The sequence below is a fragment of the Platichthys flesus genome, chromosome 15, assembly GCF_949316205.1.
Source record: "Platichthys flesus chromosome 15, fPlaFle2.1, whole genome shotgun sequence".
Lineage (NCBI taxonomy): Eukaryota > Metazoa > Chordata > Actinopteri > Pleuronectiformes > Pleuronectidae > Platichthys > Platichthys flesus.
The window spans coordinates 13,398,779-13,420,653 of record NC_084959.1 but is presented as its reverse complement, the minus strand read 5'-3'; the positions used below and the strand labels follow the sequence as shown (position 1 = coordinate 13,420,653).

The 21,875-nt window shown below is 43.4% G+C and overlaps 1 protein-coding gene across 8 annotated transcripts in view; it reads right to left on the bottom strand.

Annotated features, from left to right (window-relative positions):
* Window positions 1-20,746, bottom strand: part of phldb1a (pleckstrin homology-like domain, family B, member 1a) — a 30,902-nt gene extending 10,156 nt beyond the window's left edge. The window contains exons 1-17 of one of the 8 annotated variants that reach the window (XM_062406757.1): window positions 20,615-20,746; window positions 20,055-20,104; window positions 14,935-15,033; window positions 14,113-14,236; window positions 13,323-13,493; window positions 11,462-11,596; window positions 9,081-10,075; window positions 5,642-6,100; window positions 4,972-5,109; window positions 4,320-4,448; window positions 2,630-2,785; window positions 2,434-2,544; window positions 2,242-2,331; window positions 2,007-2,144; window positions 1,119-1,241; window positions 786-944; window positions 468-608 (exon numbers count right to left, since the gene is read on the bottom strand). In XM_062406757.1, coding sequence (XP_062262741.1) covers window positions 468-608; window positions 786-944; window positions 1,119-1,241; window positions 2,007-2,144; window positions 2,242-2,331; window positions 2,434-2,544; window positions 2,630-2,785; window positions 4,320-4,448; window positions 4,972-5,109; window positions 5,642-6,100; window positions 9,081-10,075; window positions 11,462-11,596; window positions 13,323-13,493; window positions 14,113-14,236; window positions 14,935-14,994 — 3,129 coding nt within the window. In that variant the 5' untranslated portion in view covers window positions 14,995-15,033; window positions 20,055-20,104; window positions 20,615-20,746. Of the gene's footprint in view, window positions 1-467; window positions 609-785; window positions 945-1,118; window positions 1,242-2,006; window positions 2,145-2,241; window positions 2,332-2,433; window positions 2,545-2,629; window positions 2,786-4,319; window positions 4,449-4,971; window positions 5,110-5,641; window positions 6,101-9,080; window positions 10,076-11,461; window positions 11,597-12,267; window positions 12,522-13,322; window positions 13,494-14,112; window positions 14,237-14,934; window positions 15,034-17,248; window positions 17,370-20,054; window positions 20,105-20,614 lie in introns of those variants that run through there. The other 7 variants (XM_062406758.1, XM_062406755.1, XM_062406761.1 and 4 more) reach the window with 7 other exon arrangements.
* Window positions 20,747-21,875: the final 1,129 nt, after the last annotated feature.

Here is a 21,875-nt window from a genome sequence, read left to right as displayed (position 1 = left end):
CATTTGGCCTCTCACTAGCAGTGTTTAGCAAGACTCTGAATTACCAGATTGAAAAGAAGCTACATTTAAACATACATGTTGCAGTTGTGTACGTTCCAAGCTGCTGGAAGACCTGAGAGCAGATGGACGTGTTTTAGCCTGGCTTTGGATTAAGTATAGTATTAAGATATTATTGAATTTCCTCTATGCAAATCAGTTTATTCCACGTTGTTTGTCTGAATTTTTGTTTGATTTATTTCTTCTATATAATGTACTTTTTATAGTTTTTTATAACTTTTAAAATCTATTATATGGAATTTCTTTGTGAGCATTTTTCTTCGTCTTGTCCTTTCTTGGCTCATCAGTCAATAGTTGAACTAATTGACTGTTGCACTAATCTGAATGAAAGTTGCTCCTCAAATAGAGTTTGTTTTTTGACAGAGACAGACATAAAGAGGCGAGCAAGAGAGTGACAGTGGAGATTTTACCTGCCCTTGTCTGCGTGCGGAAAAAGACTTGGCAGGCAGCGGTGGAGGACACGACTGAGCCTCTCCAGCCGCCATGATGTCCTGGTACCAGCGCTCGAGATTAATAGGAGGCATTGCATTCCTGCTCAGCTCAGGCTGACTCTGAGGTGATGAGAGGCAACCAGCCAAAGAGAAAAAAAGAGGCAGTGGATAGGCAAGAGCATCAGTAAGAGAAGCATCAGGCGGGGAGGAAAGATCGTTGTGGATCAGTTCTGATGGTATTCTCGGATCAGAAATATAGAAACCCATTAAGCATCATGAACTGGGAGAAAAACAAACCTGTGCAGAGAGATAGGAGGAAGGGCCACATGCAGTTGAGTGGCACGAGAAGACAGATTCAGAAGAGGCAATGTGGAATGATGGAATAGAGGCAGAGGAGGAGGGATTCAGTCTCTGCATCCCAAAGATCTGACTTAATTGACTGACTGTGATGTACTCCTTCACACAGACAACACACACACAAGCGAGGGAGAAGAAAGGGGAAAAGAAAGTTAAGAGGTTGGGACATATTTCGAGATGATATTGATTTGCTTCTGTGGTTTCAGTATTTAGCACATAGATCAGTCAGAGGAGGATGTGGACAGTGTGGCAGGAAGCAGGCGGAGTGTCTACCTCGCATGGCATAGCTGGAGATACAGAGAGGGAGACGCAGTGGAGAGCAGCAGGGGAGGAAGAGTGAGGCTGCCCAGAAGCATTCCCATACATCTTATAGACATCAGACAGCCTGAGGTACTCCTGCATCAACGGCCAAAAGAGACATGGGATGAGAGGGCAGGAGACAACAAACTGTCAACGCCTAGAAAAGTCATGCAAAGACTCACGAAGCAAACGGGAAAACATCGGGAGGAATATATAGCAGCTGCTTCAAAGTCTATTACCTCTGCCAAGGAGGGTATTTCACCCATCTTCTGTTCTGTTTGTTTGTGAGCAAGATTACACAAAAAACAACTAGACAGATTACCATGAAACTTGAAGGATTTGGTATGTGTCAGGGAAGAACCCAATTAACTTTGGGGGTGACAGATCCAGTTTTTTCTTTTTTCAAAATTGTCTTTGATCACTCAAAGAATAATTCATAAATTCTGATGGATTAAATCACAGGATTTTTGACAGACTAATATTTATGATTGTGTGTAAATTATTGCACGTTCATTCCCACAAAAACACAGATCTAGTAAATTTAAATGTGGTTTCACATTGCGACAGTTGTGCCTTGGCGGAGGTATGACATTTTCCTTTCTTTTCTTTTTTTCATCTACCCCTATGATGTTAATTTATGTCAAAGAAAACAATTCTTCGATCTCCATTCAATTTAGATGGAATAACCACTAATTTGAAGAATGTATAATCCTTTAAAGTTTTAACAAACCTAATATACAGAGAATTTTCACACTGCAAGCTCGCTAATGTTTGTCAGTATCTGCTTTGACACCATCATGCCTATTTGTATTGCAACAGCACAGGCACGATTAGGATTTGTTAGTTTTTGTTGGGATTTACCTCTTGTAGTCTAACAGGGTAGAGTTCAGGGGAGGGGAGGTGAGAGGAGGAGGAGGAGAAGGAGGCAGAGGAGGGACAGGGGCTATCAGGAGGACCGTCCACATAAACAAGGTCAGGTTCGCTGATGTGAAGCAAATCCTGTTTAGAAAGTTCATCTAAGTTTGTGTTTTCCTTCCTCAATCCACTTTTTCAGTAATTACTCTGCAGCTTAGAGATCACACGTGTTCCCACCCACCTCCTTCATGTTGCTGCTGGGCTTCAGGTAACTTCTCTCTCCGCCCAATGTGTGGTGCCTCTTCTCCAGAGCACACAACCTGTCTTGCTCCTGGGAGGCAGAAGGAACATGTATAGATTGATGCATGCCTTGCAGCCCTATAATGTGTTAAATACAATGCAGTTGTCACAAGGCTCATTATGAGCAGCTGACCTTGTGTAACAGCTGCAGAGCCACCGCCCTGTCTCTAACCATCCTCTCACAGTCCTGCGCGGCCTGTAGCCCCAGCTGCTTCACCTGAGCCTCCATTGTGGCCATCTTCTCCTGTGAATCCACGTATGTCAAACTGTCCGGTCACACTCACTTTTAGGATTTAATGATGGTATTCTATATGTGTGTGTGTTCCCACCTTCCTCCGGGCCACGCTGCAGTGGTACTCTGCCCTCTCTTGGAGAAGCTGCGAGCTCTGCGTGTCCTTCTTCTCCTCCAAACTGCTCTCCTCCTCCAGCTGGCAGAACTCCAGCTCCTCAAACTGCTTGGTCCCACACTCCACAGCTTCAGCTTTCTGTCCGCAAATACACACACACTGCATGAAACCACTGACATCACTGAGTTATTGAAGGATGATTGATGACAATAGTACTAATGAAAGGTTCTGGCTTACTGCTGCTGTCTGTGTTTGCAAAAACAACAGTTATCCACTATTAACTGTAAACCATTAAAACAATATCACCAAGTGTTGAAAGTGATGGTCCCAACTGAAATGCTGGAGAGAAAGTATTGAGAGAAGGACTCAAACACGAATTGGTGTTAATGCACAAGAATAAAAACATAGGAAACAACAGCCTCAGCCTTTAAAGGAGACATATAAAGCTCATAATCAAGCTTTTTGGGGTCAGAAAAGGCACCACTTTGCCCAGCACATCTCTTCAGCCTCTGTCTGAAATGCTTGGTTTTAGCTCTTGTCTCTCTGGTTTTAGTGCCCTCCCAATACAGCCCAGTCTGCTCTTATTGGTCAACTGGTTCCCTCTGTTGTGATAAGCGAATGTAGGAAATGTTTGTCCTTGCTCTCAGTTTACCTGGCTTTGCTTTGTTTCAGATTGGTCATTGCTCAGGCAAACTGTGTCATCAACACAGGATTTCGTTCTCTTGCATAAGGCACTGTGACTTGGTGTCGAGTTCTCCTTAGCGATAGGTGTATCAGTTGAGAAAAATACAACCAGACACCTGGAAGTATGCAAAGAAGTGGAAGAGGACACACAAACCGACTGGTGGTGGCACCGGCCTATTTCCATTAATAGGCCGAACAAGACAAATCAAATAAGTTAGGAGATGTGCTACCAACCAAAACTTTGATATGCGTCAGTGGTAGTGAAGTTGTTTCGGATGCCTGCTGCTTCAAGCATGGACAGACACAGCGAGCCACAACAAATTTTAGGGGGTGTCTCCGACTAGCTGCTTGGCATGCACTATGCAAAAATCGGGCATTGTTCTGTCATGGATTTCCCTTTACTGCAGACTCTGGGCTTTTTAACTTTGCAGAACTTTTACAAACATGAGCACCTTAACAACACACTAGAGGAGAGAAACACTGAAAACGCATCATATGTCTCCTTTAAAGTTCACGAGGGAATAGCAACTACTTCATTCCATCAGTTTTGAAAATGTTCTGCTTAAAAGCAAGAAGCGGCTGCAGGTGAAATGAATAATAATCAGTTTTCAAAAGCAGGACACATGCAGACCTTTAGAGCAAAGCTGTTAACGTTATTAATTATGATAATTAATACTTATTGCAACTGGCAGAGTCAAGCATCCAGAATGAGGGAACAGCAGCAAACAAGCAGGACTCTAAAACTGCTGCTGGAGGAGCAAAAGCGTCAAGCTTATAAATGGCTCTGACATAATGAACCTTAACAAGTTCAAGGGCCACAGCAGAAAAAGAGGAAATGCCACCTGCAGGTTTATGAGTAGCTCTGAGTGCTTCACAACCAAGTCAGTGTTATGTCCGTGGCTGTTTCTGTGCAGGCAATACAGTACTGTGGTATTTGGTACATTATAACTCACTGTTGCCAGCCAGTGGGCTGCGTGAGAACACTGACCCTGCTGAGCTGCTCCTGTAACTGTTCCCTTAGAGACAAGGGGCACTTATCAAACTGCCTCTTCAGCTCATTGTACTCATTCCTCTGCTTTTCCAGGGCCTTCCGCTGAGCCGACACATTAGCCCTGCCCTAAAAACACATGGAAACACACACACACACACACATGTACACACACACAAATTGGGTCCGCATCCAGACACACACCACCCAGGGGAGAAACAAAACAAAAATCACAGACATCTTCAGTCCATGCAGCCAAGCTTTAACACTAACAAGCCAAGGCCGTTAAAGTATTAGTTGTAGCAGAGGTTAGGTTTGCAGGAGTGTTAAGGATTTATTTTTACAAAAATATATATGTCTGAATCAACATTTTAGTACGACACACATCCAGCTAAAAAGATTCACACTGTTTTTGTCTTTTCAAACACAGGAACTGCCGGTCACCCCTCAGAGAGAAGACAGGACAGACATGTACTGAATGAGCGGTGCAAGTCAATGGAAATATCGAGACTGTTTGCACATTCGTGAAGAGGTGAGTTTTTAAATTCACACACAGAGACTGAAGGACACGTCCAACATTCACGTGCAGGAACCAGTGAGTGATCCCACTGTGGTTGACAGTATCACATTCCTCTGTGCTGGGGACACCTACCTCGTCCTTCTCTCTCTGGACGGCGTTGTCCAGCTGGCTGAGTTTGAGCTGCAGCTGAGAGATGATGTCACTCTCAGCCTCCACCTGCTCCTGCTCTGCCTGCCTCTCGGCCTGCAGCAGAGCCTGCTCCATCTCCGCCTACAGACGAACACGCTGAGTAAATGCTCGGTGAAGGTTAAACAACCGCCTGTCCTTCTCACTGTGAGGGTCAGTGGATCCAATCAGATATAATGTTTTATGCGTGTGTGTGTGTGTGTATCTTAGTTTTTGACCAAAGACCTTACGTTGTGGCCATTTTGGCCAGTCTTTACTTTTCAAAGGGCTATTTGAGGGTTAAGACTTGCTAGTTTTAGTTTAGGGTTGAGGTTAGGTATTTAGTTCCGATGTCTAAGGTTAGGGGTTAAATGTGAGCTGTGAGTAAATTATGGGTTAGGGATCTAGTGGCCGTTGTTAAGGTGAGGGATAAGGATTGGTTTAGGCTGTCCACAATGAATGAAAGTCAATGCAAAGTTTAATTTTAGGTTTGGGTTAGGGTTAAGTGAATAGTAACTATAGTTAGGGACGTTAATTAGTCACGTCCATCAATCTGATGTCCTCTGAAGTCATTGAGACATAATTGTGTGTGTGTGTGTGTTTGTGTGTTTGTGTTTGGGTGTGTGTGTCCCCTGACCTCCTGTTTGGTCTCTTGTAGCTGCTGCTCCAGTTCACTGACTCTGTGCTTCAAGTCATCAACTCTGAACAATATCCTGCTCCTCTCCTCCTCCACGCACACGGGCTCCTGAGCAGCCATCAGCTCATCACACTGACACCAGATTCGTGAAAAGAGACTTGTCAGAGAAAAACCCAAAACAATGATATTCTCTCCCTCCATGTGTATGAGTGTGTTTCTTACGTCTTGGTGTGTGCTCTCTGTGCTGCTGGACTCCTCTCTCTGGGTGTCCTCATCATTCTGCCTCGCCCTCTGAGGCCCGTCTCCACCCTGGAGGAACACCCCATCTCCTGTGCCTGGGCAGACTCCCACAGCGCCCCCTAGTAGCCCACTCCTCACCATCTCGGCCAACTCCACGGCACTGCCCTCCTGATTATACTCTGCACACAGATTGAGGATGGTCTCCAGCCTCTGCCGCTCCTGCGGAAGACATGGGAGACGTAAGCGTGCCGTCCTACGTCATATAGCTCATGTTGCAGATTAGCTTTGAATGTCCTTGTGTGACTTTGGCCCATTTCGGCAGCTGTCCCTCCGCCACTGGCACCGGACCACTGTAACCTGACCGTAGGAGGGGGGGCCGAGGTTTGTCTCTCAGGAGGGGGTTCATAGTAAAAACCGCGAGAGCGTGAGTTGTTTATGAACACAGAATCTGACAGACTGTGATAACTGTCAGAGACACATTGCTGAATCACAGTATCTCAGATTACACTATACACCAGTTGTTATTCTGATCAGAGACACACTAAATGTCTCACACACTCTTGTTTGCTGTGTCTCCACTGTGCCAGCCTGTCGTCTCTCATCACTCCAAACAATGGGATGCTCGCTGAAGTCTGACAATGATTAGGAGTCTGGCACGACGAGGGGCCTCATGTTGTTTCAACAACCGCCAGCATCTGTTTGTCTGGTATTTAAATTACTCCGTCATTTACTTTAACTGCAAGATTTACACCTTAGACTGTTGTTTATGCTGTTGTTAATGTCCAAGTCATTCCTTGATGAAAAGCAGCAGTTATTCATCTGAAATGCAGGTTCATTAAAACCTTGACATAAATATATTTATATTATAAGCTATAGAGATGCTGTAAGAGTGATTAACCCTCTTTAGACTCTTCTCGTTGGAATTGATGCTAAAATGTACTTTTCTATTACCTCTCCTCTGCTTTAGCCATGATGTCCTTTACTTATACTGAAAGATTCTGACCAGAAGTCCAGCAATATCAGTGTGTGTAGGTTAGATTCAATAAAGTGAGAATAAAAATAAAATCCTGCATATCTGTGCCAATTGTGCCAAGAGAGCAGTGTCCCACATATAGAGCACTGGTTTCACTGACAGGAAATCCTTTCTTTGTCCCTCTAATTTAAAGGTCAAAACTTCATCATCTATAATTTTTCTGCTGTAACCAACAAATCCAGAATCTAATCCCAGACCCAAATATGGTCCCTCGTGAACCAGCTTTTATTATCATTAAATGTATTATATGAGTGGTTAGACACTATTTATATATACATGTGACAGGAATAACAGGGAAGCTAGAGCTGCCGTGCTAAAAATGAGCCTCAGAAGAGCAGAAGCAACCGCCAAGGCCCAACAGTCCTTTAAATTAAATCAAGCTGCCCCAAATATATCTCATAAATGTCAGTTCCCTAAATAGGAAGACAAATTGAAATGTCACCGAAACAAAACCCAATCTGACAATGTTAAGGAACCTCATAAAGAAACATACTGGATCCACCCCTGATCCGGATCTACAGCAAAATGTGATTTCTTCTCTGATCCATATCACATCATGTCCAGTAGTTTTTGTGTAGTCTTGCATACAAAGTGAACTTCATGTGTGACTATCAGCCTGAAAAAACCCACAGGGGTGAAAACATAACCCTTATTATGATTCCATTAACTAGCAACGTAGCACAACAAACACTGGAAAGCCTGGAAACCTCTGATACATTGATTTGAATAGTCCATTTGTCATTTGTGGATACTTTTCTATACCAGCACATAGACGTAACATAATATGGCTACAAAATTTGTATCATTCAGTAAAGTGAATATGTGAGATTACACCTTAAATCGAATCAACAAATTAACAGGGGAAGACATATTTGTCATTTTTTGTATTTGCAGAAGTGATGTCGTACTGTACATCGTGTGCACATGGATGACTCAGCATGGCAGATTAGTGACACAAACATCCACAGCAGTCACAGTGCACCACGTTGTTAGTAACTCTCTTACCAGAAAACCCTTTGGTTCCTGAAATAGTCCTTTGACACGGAGAATGTCCGGGAATGACCCCCCCCCCCCCCCCCCCCCGCCCCCCTTCTGTTGTCCCTTCAGCTGTCAGTATAGGAGCAGGCCGGGGTGGGGGGTACAGAGAATGGCGGGTGGATTTCTGGGTGTGGATTGAGGATGGATAACGTGTGCTGTAGGAATATAAAAGAGCCTTCAGCCGGGCGGTGGCAAACTTTGAAAGTAAATGCCATTCGTCGTTTTGGTAAATATAGTGCTGAGCAATAAGCAGCCACGCCCGCCGCCCTGGACCTTAAGGGTGGTGGAAGAATGTTCACCCCGTGTCTCTCGGACCAAATGTGCTGACGATGACGGTAACGCTGTGGGGAGACGAGCCAGTGGACGTGTGCCAAGAGATTCGAACAAGATATCTGAATGCCGACATGGTGTCTGTGTATGCCAACAGTCTCAGCGTCTCCTCCACTCGTCTTTATTTAAATGTTCTTTAAAACCCACGTGGTTGTCAGGCCTCATCAATATACCTGCTGTGTTTTGTTCAAATTGTGACAGTAAGGTTCCTGACAAAAACGTGAACACTAGTTATCTATATATATTATTATTTACTTTAGCAAACAGAAAGTGAAGTCTACAGCCAGGAACTTTTTAAGGATCTTCAGGGGCCAAAGACAAAGGGACCTGTAGAGCCCAAACCTTACATCGAACCAACTTAAACTGGTGACTGATTTGGTTCCAAAGTGGCATATTTCAGCAGATATCAGGATGAAGTCTTAGATATTTATTTTCTCAGAAGTGCACAGAGCTAAAAGCTTTGCTGATGTTCGATAAAAATATTTAAAAAATGTGTTTTTGGCTGTTCATATGCTCGGATGCAGATGTGGCTCCGCACCTTTCACCTTGTTGTAATGTTTTCCTCCTAATGGGCCAAAAGTAGATTTGGGGGGGATTTAAAGTTCTGTATATACAAATTCTGTCCATACACAGGATAAAGTAAACATGAAGTCATAGAGACCATACCAGACCAGCAAATATTTTCTTTACGACTTCCGAAGCAAACTTCTCTTCAGCATCCAGATGTGGCCTGGAACTACTCCCTGAAGTTATTCTCAAGTCTACTTTGAAGTCATATTTAAAAGGCCAATCACTCACCACTTTCTCCATTTCCTGCTCACGCAGCCTCTCCTCTCTCTGCCAGCGGTGGTATTCCAGCAACTCGTCCTCATTGTCGCTGATCTCGGAGATGCTGTTCTTGCGCTCCCGTGCATATGGCTTCATTAGGTTGTGTTCCTTGGTGGAGGATCCCGTCATGTTCGAGCAGGAGGTTTTCCTTTGGCTATGAGGGCTCGCCAGAGGAGACGTCCCCAGACCTGAAACCATGGTAACTCCTGGCCCAGGCCTTAATCTCCTGCCTTCAGGCTCCTTCTCCAACCCAGAGAGTGGTGATGGACTCTGGGAGTACAGCGCCCTCATGGCCTCTGCTTTTGTTGTGAGTTTGCTGGGGCCCACAGGAGGAAGTTCTCTCAGGCCGCTGGGCACAAGCAGCTCTGGAGTCCTGAGCCTTTGAGGGACTTCTACACTGGTGACAAACTGACCCTGCTCTCGCATGGGGCTGGGGGATCTGTGTTGTAGAGAGGAACCTTTTACTCGAGGGCTGGGGGGAGCCGCTGGGGAAAATTTAGCAGATGATGATTTGGGAGTTGGGCTAGAGTTTTGTGTGCCCTGTCCTGACCCTGAGTTCTGTGGTGTGGGGGTGGATCTTACATTCCTGAGAAGCTTTGGGCTCTCCTGGACTCTGTGACCACCGCCAGCACTGCTCGAGGCGACAGACAGCGAGCTCCGTGGATTGGGGACAGGAGTGTGGTTGGTGTGAGTGGACCGGGCAGGTACCGGAGGGGCTATGTCCTCAAGGTTCTGGCTTCCCAAGGCTCTGATGTTTTCATAAATGCAGTCCTCTGTTGTGGAGCTGTTTCTTCCATTGAGCATGTTTGGAGCAGACGGCTGAGGAAGCGGCTGTTTCCCAGGTCCTGACCAGGATGATGTGTTGACCATCAAGGAGCACTGGAGGGTCTTGGCAATGTTGTTGATATTAGAACTGCCATTGCTTGAAAAGGACTGATGGCTGCCGTTAAACACACTGTGTGAGTCTGCAGAAGGGAGACAGAAACACTTGTGCATTAGCATTCCTGTAGAATAAATAAGGAGGTCACACACAGTTAAGGAGACAGTTGTAAAAACACACACCAACAAACATTTGACATCGGCCACACCTCAGGTCAGTAGTGCAGGACGAAGGAAGGTCGCTCATAAAAGGAAAAACACACATGCCTGGATACGTTGTTGCACACTCCCACAGTGTCCCGATGGCCCACTTTAAATAGTGATGAATGTCTTGGAGACAACGCCGCCCTGTATATGAACCAAACCCTGTGATCGGGATGATGTGCTCCTCACTTGTGTTGTAATCCTACAGGGATCTGGAGCTGCTAAATATAAAAGCTGCAGTCGTGTAGCTCATTCAGAGCAGATGAAAACAGGGCCTGGTCAGGAAAGAGTGGGCCATGCATGCACACTGGGCAGGGCGTGGTGGCTCCCGCTGCACTGTTCCGGCTCTGACAGCCAAACCAGTAAGGTCAGGGGAGAATGGCTTCTAAATATCATCCACAGCATAAGGAAGCAGTTGCCACAATTATATAACATCATGTAAAAAAGAAAGAAATGATCCAAAAGCTGATGGCAAAGATTATAACATTCCTCAGTCACAATAGGGTCACACACTGTGCCCAAACTGCAGATTTAAATAAACTAGATCACAATAATGTAGGCCACAGATAATTAGTTTAGAGCAAGGATAATAATATACGCTATCACAAACGTCCAGACCGACTTGGCTTGAGATATGGGAAACAAGAGCTGGTAAAGTTTGAGTCAGATTGGAGACGTCAGATTATCTCACCATTCAAGTGTTTCGTCATCTTTCATCAGGGCGCTTGGTTACTGTACCATTTTAATATTTGTGAGGATGTCATCCTTCAAATGCATATTTTAGACATAGAGTCGGGTTTCAAAATTGGTATCCTATATATCCAGAGAACAATGCTCAACAATTCTCTGCACCTGAACTACAAGAGACAATCCCTGATTAGAACTAGAATGGTAGTCCGCAGTGCACATACCTCAGTGCCGTTCGGTTAAGCTGCTCCAAATTTCACACACATAGATGATCCCTGGTTTTTGTGTAATCTTTCTTAAAATCAATCACCATCCAACAGGCAGGGGTATAAACATAACATCCTTGTTGGAGGTAATAATGGGAGCTAATGCAACTTGTTTGTACAGAAATGTGAAAGGAATGACAACATGATTCGAACAGTTCATGTGACAGCCTAAAGCATTCACTCTGCCCAGAATAGATGCCGAAGAGGAAAGTGTGCAACCTTCATACACACAGTTGTCCCTGAGCAACTTATTTCTGGAACACAGGAACTGTTCAGTCTGGAGTTAAGATAAAAGTACATTATAAATGTCTTTACCGGCCGGAAGAGTTTTTGTGGTGCTGAGTTCCCTGCCTCCTCCTCCCCCCCCGGGCAGCATGCTCTTCATCCTCACGGCCTCTTCTGGATGGTTGAAGCGGAAAAAGGCAGACTGACCAAAACACAGCATGCAGCCTGGCAGGAGAGAAGAGTGAGTGTATAGGACGGGTTCAGGGGTGGTTACAAGTGTCAGAGAGGAAAGTTTTCACACATCACCATAAATATTCTGCTAAAAAAAAACATGTTGATGCAGTTAAGTTTAAACCCAAGCACTAACTCAGACTATACGCAATTACAATTTGACACAAATTCCCACTTACACTGAATTTAATCTGACCATATAATGACTGCAGTCGGATTTTATTGTAAGTTCTGTTAGTATTCAAACACAATTGTGATAGTTACTGCATCCATTAGGTAGTACACTCTATTGATAATAATAACACTCGCAATGATAAAAAGCATTAAAAAAATAAAAACACCTGTAAGTTAAAATGAGAGAAGAGCAATAAAAGTAGATAACTGTACAAATCATGAATCCATAGGTGGGTTGATGTACATAGAGTAGTCAAGATCTAATATCAAATTAATTTAACCATTTCTTAACATTTTTTTCATCTATATTTCAGCTTTACATGAAGCAAAATTGCTTTTGATTTAAGACTGAACATTAGTATCATAATTTCCAACTCTGACATGTGGTTATTGCTCGTTTGGTAAACTGGAGACCTTGCAATTTACAACAAGTGGTTTGGTTATTTGTGAGATACATGTATTCGGGCTCCTGAACACTAAGTTTAACTCACGTGTGCAAAACCAGTAACTCAAATCAACTCTTTCTTCTCTCTTGCATTTCCGGTGGCTTTAACGAATGCCTGAATAATATTTCCTGAGACTCTGCACTCTTCAGTCTCTTAATCCAAGTTATAGATCCTCCACAGGGACTCCAGTGTTAACTCCTTCCCTCAAAGTGAAGTCAACATTGTTCCTGGTGGTATAAGTGAAGCTGTTTCCTCCGCTCCTGATTTGTTTTGCTAGGTGTTTCGTGATTGTCCTGTGAATGGAGCAAAGCCTGAGGTATTCTGGTTGAGCAGCTGCTGCCTCCTCACACGCCGGCTGATCGCCCCGGCTTCAAATGACATTCTGGTGTGGCTGCTGGCTCAGATCCCATGGAGAGGGGACCGAGGGGGTTGGGACTGTTGTGCTTCTTTTTTTTTTTTTACAGTATAAGTAAGCACATTACTAGAAGGACATGGGACTGTTTGCTATTGTGAAGCCGGAGTGTTTTATCCACTTCCCCTTCAATTTAGACGCTCAGCAGAACCAAGTTGTGTAGTTTTGTTGAGTTTTTTAGACTTTTATTTTTTATTTATCAAAAATATCATAATGTTATTGATATAAGATTAAATATCAACTAGATTGGCACTCATTGGAGCACATGTCTCCACCAAGGCCCAACAGTTCCCTCAGGAATTCACATTTAAATTCACTAGATCTGGATTTTTGTTTGGATCTGCACCAAGTTTCAAAAACTCATGAATAGCATTCCTCTAAGCGTGCCTGACCATGAATTATTCTCTGAGAAATCAATGGGAATGTTGTAAAATGGCCGAGCTCACAATGTGAAAAAAACCTGAAAAGAATATCCTGAATATGCTCTCTGATCAAGGATCAGCTCCAAAAATGTAACGATACCTTCTTGGGTCATGGTCCACGAACAATTTCAATGGAATCAGTTCAGCCGTTTTTTTGCATAGTCCTGCTTACTAACAGAAATTTTGCAGATGAACCATAATGTTCTTGGCGAAGGTAATAAGTTGCAACAGTAACAATCATATTTCTAAGTCTGTCACTGTGGTACCTTGTGTTAGGCGATAAGGTCTGGTGATGGGGAGGCCATCCACAGCGCACTGGTTCCCACATGGGTACAAAATGATGACGCCTGCCTCATTTTCAATGTAGCAGTGCTGCTCTGCGATGCCGTGGCCCTGCAGGGGGATATCTGTGCCCCCACTGCCCAGTGTGGTTCTTCCTGCAACAAGAGAAACATTTTCTCAGTATCAGTTACCGGACGTCCGGATGAACATGTTAAATAGTTCAGTGAAGTATTCTTAGGTTGAAGCCAGAGACGTCGGGTGCTCAGAGGTCAAAGCCTCAGGGGCAGGGGAGACGTCTCTAACCTGGCAGATGATTAGCATCTCGTGGGTAAGAATTAATACTAAGTGGCTGCTTTTTTTATGTGTAGTTTTTTCCTCAGTTCTAATCCTACAGTGTCTGATTACAAGAGATGTAAATCCAACACAAACAGTATTAATATATATTTGAAAGCACAGATGATACAGCACACAAAAAAAACTCCTAGAGTGTTTTTTTCTTTGGAGCTACAGTCACACCCTCTCCATTCTTTTCCCATGTGGTGCATAAACCAGTGAGACAAAAGGTAGATCAAATACTGTGGCACAGTATGAGCAACAATCAGAGGGTTAGACTGCAATGTGTCATCGCTTTTTATCAATTCATCACTCGTGACAAGTTGTGCTGCTTACATATTAAATTGCAAAATGTATTTTACCATTTTGACAAATCCAACCCTTTTAAGTACCCAATTATCCACCCAACCCACAATAGACACTAGGCCAGGAGTCTTTCACCTTCCTGCAGTGGAAGCAAAGTGATGGCCGTGCTCAGTCGTCCACTTCCCAGACTAACCAGGTGGGGGCGTTCTGCCTGGACTCTCAGGGACTTGCCAGTCTCGATCAGGTCTAACGGAGTGCCCTGTCAACACAAAGAGAGGCTCAACACTCTGGAAGAGGACATATAGATTCTGATTATGTCTTGAATAGAATCATAACAATGAAAATTTGACATATAATGAGATCTAAATATTTAAATGTTCAAATAAGTTGTCAAGTGTATGTACTTGATTCAAAATTTTACACTTGAATATGTTATTATAAATGTTAACCTAAAACACTGTGAAGGAGACATTAGTTTTGAGACTATCGACAGAACATTTCAGCACAGAGGTTATATGAGGTGCCTGCATTGATACTGTGGCTGTCACATGATCATTAATATCCACCAGCTACATGTAATGATCTGAGGAAATCAGGCTCATGAACAAGCAGCCCAGATGGCTGGAGCTGGAGGAACAAACATTGTATGGTTTTAATGAACATTTGTTTCATGCTAAGTCAGAAACACGTGATACAGAGGAACAAAGCATGGAAATAACTGGAGATTATCACGCAGCATTTGGTACCTTTTAAAAGATGCAGCGATAACTCATACTAGAGCACACAGAAGACTTTCATTCTTTTCAGCACATTCATTTGATTTCTTTGGAAGCTGCTTACATATTAAGCAGGAAATTCTTCAGGAGATCATTCATTTCTCAGTTTTTGTTGAATAACAAGCTGCTTCACCCGAGATGCTACAATAGAAACAGTCGCAGTGGATTGTCCCCGGCTCACCTGTAGGACCTGGTGCGTCTGTCCCCCCTGCTCCACTTTATTCCTCCTCATGCGCTCCATGTCCTCCGGACTGTCAGAACTATCCGACACGTGAAGATCCTGCAGCACATACACACACAGAATGAGAGATGGGATAGAGCGAGGAGCTTGGGATGAATGGGAGCTCTGGGAATACTGCTACTACAGTTGTACTACAATGGGAACAGTGCTTTCCTTAGAAACCCTCCTGCCCCAGTTATTAGCCCATGTGACCAAACCATTATAATGGGTAATTGTTTCTCCAGAACAGGCCGAACATAGTGATCTGTCAAGAAAGCTGGCAGTGATTAAAGCCTCAATCTAAAAAACATTACTGTCATATATGTTACAGAATGAACACAAGCAGGTATTTGACAAAAGAGCCTGATATTATGTGTGTATCCTCACAGCAGCAGGAGGTGTGAGTGAGCTCTTCAGGTGCCTGACACACCAGGGGCTAGATCACCACTTCCTCTGAGCCTAATGAGTCACCCTGACTCACTCGCAGATCTTATAGTCTATACAAACACAAACACACAAACAGTTCACAGACAGATTGGATCCAGCTGTCTGCTCATCGCGCTCACATCAAACGAAAAGGAAAACAACAGACCAGTAAAGAAACCAGACGTGTCTGGAACGATCACAGACACATAAGCAGTCCAGATGACTGGCCTTATTTTCCTTCTAAAAGACGTTATCCACGTCTTTCACTATCTCCCTCATGGGTGGGTTGCTTGTCCTGGCATCAACTCAGAGCAGCTTAGCATTCTAGGCAAAACTGAAGTCACCTACTATCCAATAACTGTTTTGTCTACTCTTAGCCAGTCGGAAAAATGAATTGTGTCAAGACCTGACGTGTCATTTTCACAGATTCCCTCACTTTAATTTGTGCGGTTGCAGTTGTTAACCTGGTTGTTTGGAATGGCCAGTTCTCTTGTCCTGTGTTAATGTTCCAGAGCTATTTCAGAATAATTTCTTGTCCTTTGTCCTCCTCAAACAACGTTGTGGTTAGAGCTTCTTATAAATAGTCTATGGTGCAGAGTGAAATAAGAAAACTTTGTGTTTTTTTATAAAATGAAACTGAATTAGCTGTCTTACTGTTTACCTGTGTAGCTTCTGTATAAGTTTGAATGATTAACTTAACTGGTGTTATTTTTGCATTCATTGCATGTTGGTTATGTTAGAGGTCTGTTATGCAATCGACACAATCTTCAGACCCTTGTTGTGGAATTAGTAGGTAGATATCCTAAATACAGTGGCACTGCAAGGTGTTGAGTTTGGGTTACCTTTAGCACAGCTACAATGCGACTGAATGGATGAACATGATTCTTTTTTGAAGTTTTTCACTTATTTGGTGTTTTGTTTGTTATCCAAAATCACCGCAGGCTTTGGTTTTACACCAGTCAGTCTGTCCCGAAATTATCATCCATTATCATCTTGAGCTTATACTGTTTGAGTTATCCTGACATCATCTCTGATAAGAAAAAATTCTGGAAAATAAGATGTGGGTGTTACAAAAAAACCATCCTCAGCCGTCATGCTCCAAGTTTAGCCCCTTCTCTCTGAGACAACGGGGCGTTCAAGCTGCGTCTGATGTCACGCCAGAGAGGGCTGCCGGGTAGAAACTATACATACATCTGACAATCACGTCCAGTGTGTGTGTGTGTGTGTGTGTGTGTGTGTGTGTTTGTGCGTGTGCCTGTGTGTATGCATGTGCGAGTACCCAGTGACATGGAGAACAGACCATCCCTCTGTTCAACGTTGCCACTGGACCCCTCATGCCTCTGCTGTCAGCCCACTGGCTGTCAACACTAGCCCTCTTTCAGCCACGCACTCAGACACAGGGCCGGAGAGTGGGCAGGGTAATGTGCCTCTGTCTGACTGACTCACACACACACACACACAAACACACACACATGCTCCTGCTCCCACAAGCCTCAGTGATTGAACGTACACACCCAGGCTGGAGAATAGTTTTAATGCTCACAAACGCAGGCCTTTCCACAGCAACCTGTCATTACAGGGGCAGTTATGCCCTTCAGAGTTGCCATGAGCTTCTGAAAATAGACACCGCCAGCCACACAGTCTGGGCTGCTACTTTTAAAGAGAAAGGACTTCTGCTGAGAAAGCTAACAAATCACAGGAAGTCACTAGAAAAGGCACCTTTAAAACGATTAATAAAATAGAAGATTTGATCACGGACAACACAACAGTAGAGAAAAAAAACACACAAGCTGCTGCAAATCACCACCCGGCTCTTTCACTACTTCCCTGACAGACATGCAGCTCTTACCATTTCTCTGCTCTTACAGAATCCAGACAGCAGCTATAGATCCATGAGTTTATCTGGTTCGATTATTTATCCACTGAGCGGCGTCCACATTATTGTTTATGTCATGCTCCCAGCTTGTTTCATTCACCCACTGAGTTCCTGTGCTATTTCCCTCCTCCCAACCCCTTCTCCTCCCCATCCCGGTGCAAAGTTACATCCCCAACAAAACCTTGCATTGGCACTGCCCTCCAGAACGAGTTCTTACCTCTGACTCCTTCTTTTTTTTTTTTTTACTTCTTTCTCTCATTGAGGCAAATAAACCAACAAGTATATCTGTTTACTCTAACAATGAACTTTAAACCTTAAAAAGAGATGTTGGGTCAGAGTTCAAATCACTCCCTCAAGGTTTCCACTGATTGAAAGATCAGATGGACCACACCAGAGTATCGCAGGAGGCTGGAGGCCGAGCCCTGCGCTGCTGTGACTCTCCTCAGTGTTGGCTATTAGTAAAGCAGGTGTTAACAGTCGGATCCAGAGAGGAAATAACATGTGGTGTAGGGATCGGAGATGGAAAAGACCTTGTGTCTCCTGACTTCCATCTCCAATCTCTCTCCCACTTATGCAGCAAAATCTGGAAAGAGTGGATTTCCACTCTGGAAAACTGTTGAATTACAAGTTGTGACAGTGTGACGAAGCACGGTGACTTACGAAATGTCCACTGATACATCACTGATGATGGGATAGAGACAACAACAATGTTCCAGAGGAAGTGAGTGAAAACATGAAATGTCTTTTTCAGACTTCCCATAGGAGCGCTTTGGCTTCAAGACAAGCCGAGAGAGGGAGAGAGTGGGAGCGAGAGTCCACTATTGATCTCTCAAGTCTTTTCCCATGGTCGGGGGCCAGAGAGGAGCGATGGAGGAAATGAAGCAGATGATGAGTCACTGAGGAAAATAAAAACAAACAGAGGCAGCTAAGTAACCAGATGGGCTTTAAGTAAAGTCTGTATCGAAGTTTGAATTCCTGAGTCATTCAGCCTTAGTTGCAGAGAGGACGAAAAACTGCTGAATGTCCTTTAAATGGGGATTTTGAATGTAGATTTGTCACTATAGCAAATGTCAGCATCCATTGACTTTGGAATCATGGGTCTTTATATTCTATTTGACAAGCAGATAACTGTGATGTGCTGTTTTGTCTCATCTTGTATTGTCTTGTTTCTTCTTGTAAAATTTGTTGTTGGTCCTTTGCTCTTGGACTACAGATGCAAATTAGCTTGAACATATAATCTGGTGTGATGCATCATATGGGGACATGTCACTTTTAAATCATTTAATAAGATAAAATAAAATAGCAATGAGACCTTATAAGTTACAGAAACATACGATTTGATGTAATATCAGAAAAAAATCATCCAGGCTATAAAAAGAAAGTTCTTATTGTGGGTTTTTCTGCTGTTAAAACATATATCTTCAGATAATTTTTAATGACATCTTAGTTATGTAAACTGATTATTGTTTATCATTAATGTATCTTTGCTGATTGCTCTTCAGTATTATGATGTTATGCAACCTCTTCCTGGCTGTAAGTGTTGCCTGCACAGTGGGATGATGGGAAAGGTTCACGTCTGCTTGAAGATTTGCCAGATGCAGCGTCAGTGTTTGTATTTGTCAATCGCACCGGTGTGAGCATTTCTCACAGCTGTTGAAGAATGTGTCTGGTGAGAGAAAGAGATTTCTCAGCTTGTGTCGACCCTGCAGCTACACTCTGATATGAACTGAGATGAAGCAGATGTGTGCAGTTTCTGCAGCACATATGGACACGACATGGGAGGCAGTTGAAAGAATGCAAGATATTAAGAACAAGTGGTGTCTCACTCAAAATATGTACAATTTGCATTAAAGCCCTTTAAGCTGCTCACTTTTTATGTTTTTTATTACGTTGATGTAACATGTTTGTGTCTGTTGTTGTTTTGAAGAGTGACCTGCAGCCATGTCTGTGGGGAACCACATTTCACTCCCCTGTGTGGTGTTAAGTGTAATAAAGAAGTGATAAATTAAGCTGCATCTGAATCTTTTTAGTCGCCTTTCTCCTCTTTTGAATCCACGTGGACTTTCTCGCCCTGATCGCATCCTCTCAAGCAGAACTTCCTCTCAGGCCGGCCACAAATCCTGCCTCTTCCGCTGACACTGACAGACCAAAATATCACATTTCGCCCTGAACTTGACCTTAACTCAAACATAGCCATCCAAGTGGTGGTGGTGATTGTTGGTGGAGCTTGTTGACAAGCTGGGAGGAATGCTGCATGGGAGACTCTACCAAGGACAAGACATACCCTCATCCTGAAGGAGGAGTGATAAGAGATAGATTCACAGATGGGTTCCATTGACAACATGTGCAGCACAGACCAGATGGTTGCAAAGCACTGGGGTACAATATGTTTTTCAATCTTGAAAACAGAAAAGTGTTTTTAAACAGTAACAAATTTACCGTTCCTGCACATAAGTAGTCATATGAATCATCTGATTTACTCTGCTTTGTGTAACACCCACGTCCTTACATGTGGCAAAACATAAAATACAATGAAAGAAGAATATTAAAATAAGATTGGTCTTCAGATGAATCATAAATAATGAAAACCAACAACAGGAAGCTGCAGATATTCTCAAAACACTTTTCTTTGAGTCTCACACCAAACATTTATCACTTTATTTCTTACATCTGTCCTCTTTATCTGTCATAAGTTGATATGATCAAGAAAACACATTAGAAGAATAAAAACACATCAAATGAATGGACGGTTGTTATAATCTAGTTAAAATATACTCACTCAGGCTCATGTGCACCTCAAACTCCTGTCAGGGGATATACTTCATCAACCTGTAATTCCACCAAAGTGCATTATTAGACGCATGAGCCCCTCAGGCAGCCTGATCTCATACACACACAAGAAAGAGTCCATTCACACAGCCTTAATCTCTCTCTCTCTCTCTCTCTCTCTCTCTCTCTCTCTCTCTCTCTCTCTCTCTCTCTCTCTCTCTCTTTCTCTCTCTCTCTCTCTCTCTCTGAAACCTATGTCTGGAACCAGAGGTCGAACACCTGCAGCTCCCACTGCTCTGTAATAAAGTTATGACTGGAAGACGTTGATAAAGGATCAAAAACAATCAAAAAGAATGTAAACTCTCTCACACACTGTCCATAGTAAGGGAGAGGGAACTGGGTCATAATGGGCTGCAACCACCATCCTAACTTGCCACAATAACCCCCATTATCTCCTCCTCTCTCTCTCTCTCTCTCTCTCTCTCTCTCTCTCTCTCTCTCTCTCTCTCTCTCTCTCTCTCCTGCAACGCACTCTCAGACCACGAAGCAAATATTTTAGTTTCTAATTACCCAGGCTGGCTCGGCACATCAGAGATGAGGTGTCATTATGGGAAAAGTCTCCCAGTCCTCTCCACAAGGATGGAAATATACTATAGTTTCTTCACTGCTCGTTGATCTCTTGAGTTCTTTTCAAAGTCAAACCATCCAGAGGATCTACACACATCTTTCTAACGGGTCCACCCCTCTTTCCAGCCCTCTCTCTCTCTCTCTCTCCACTTATAATTCCTTATTTTTTCTTCCCCTTCATTTGAATCTACCCACGCTGTGTCGCTGCATCGCTCTGTGAGAAAAGACAAAACGTGGAGAAAGGTGTCACCAGGATGAGATTACTTCATAACTCATTCAGGATTAGAGAAAGTGCAAACAGGATTTTGCATTTTGAGGTAAGCACAAGAGACTTCTAAAAACCGTCAAGTCAACACTTGTACCTCTCTGTCTCTGTTTCCTGCACCGAATTGCATAAACACACACAAAATGGCCATAATCTGATCAAAACTGCACATCTTTTACTTGACTTTACCACAAACAGAGTGAGAAGAGCAACTGGTAAATTTAGAGCCTTTGACAGGGTGCCAGTCAGGAAATTATAGTGATCACAGCCAATGGACACTCTGGTTTTTCCTCTCAGGCTGGAGTTTTTAGCCTGGCTGTTGGTGTTGGACACGTTGTCAAGGCCAGAGTAATTGGTTCAGCCTGTCCTGGGTTCAGTTCAGACCCAGTGCGTCATGCTGCTTTTCCCACTAATAAAACAGTCAAGAGCAAACAGAAATATATGCGTGCTCTCCTCCTGTGGAAAGGTTATGGGCGATTTTAGCTGCACATGTCTGGGATGGGATGAGGAAAAAAAAGGCATCTGCACCACAGCTGACTTAAACAAATATGTCATCTTGTATAAATCCCACAAAGAGTTGCTAAGTAGGACTGTTGGAAGGAGTGGTGATTCCATTTAAAAATTAAAGATGTTTTACTGTTTTTCATGACACTAAAGGAAACACACACACCACATGATACATGGACATCCTGCAGTTTCGGATATGAAACAGCTGACACCTGGTGGCAAAATTAGTGAAGTGCACCTCCGACATCATGATTGCATCATTGGCTCTGCAACTCATTGAGTGTGTAGTCTGATTAAAGTACTGCAGAGTTGTGTGGTAACCTGGGGAGCAGCTCTGACATGTGGTTTGTGTGGCCCACAGATGTTTTTTTTTCAGCAGAGGTTTAATTTGGTCAGAGGAGGTTTCGTGGTTTGTCCTGACCTTGTACAAAT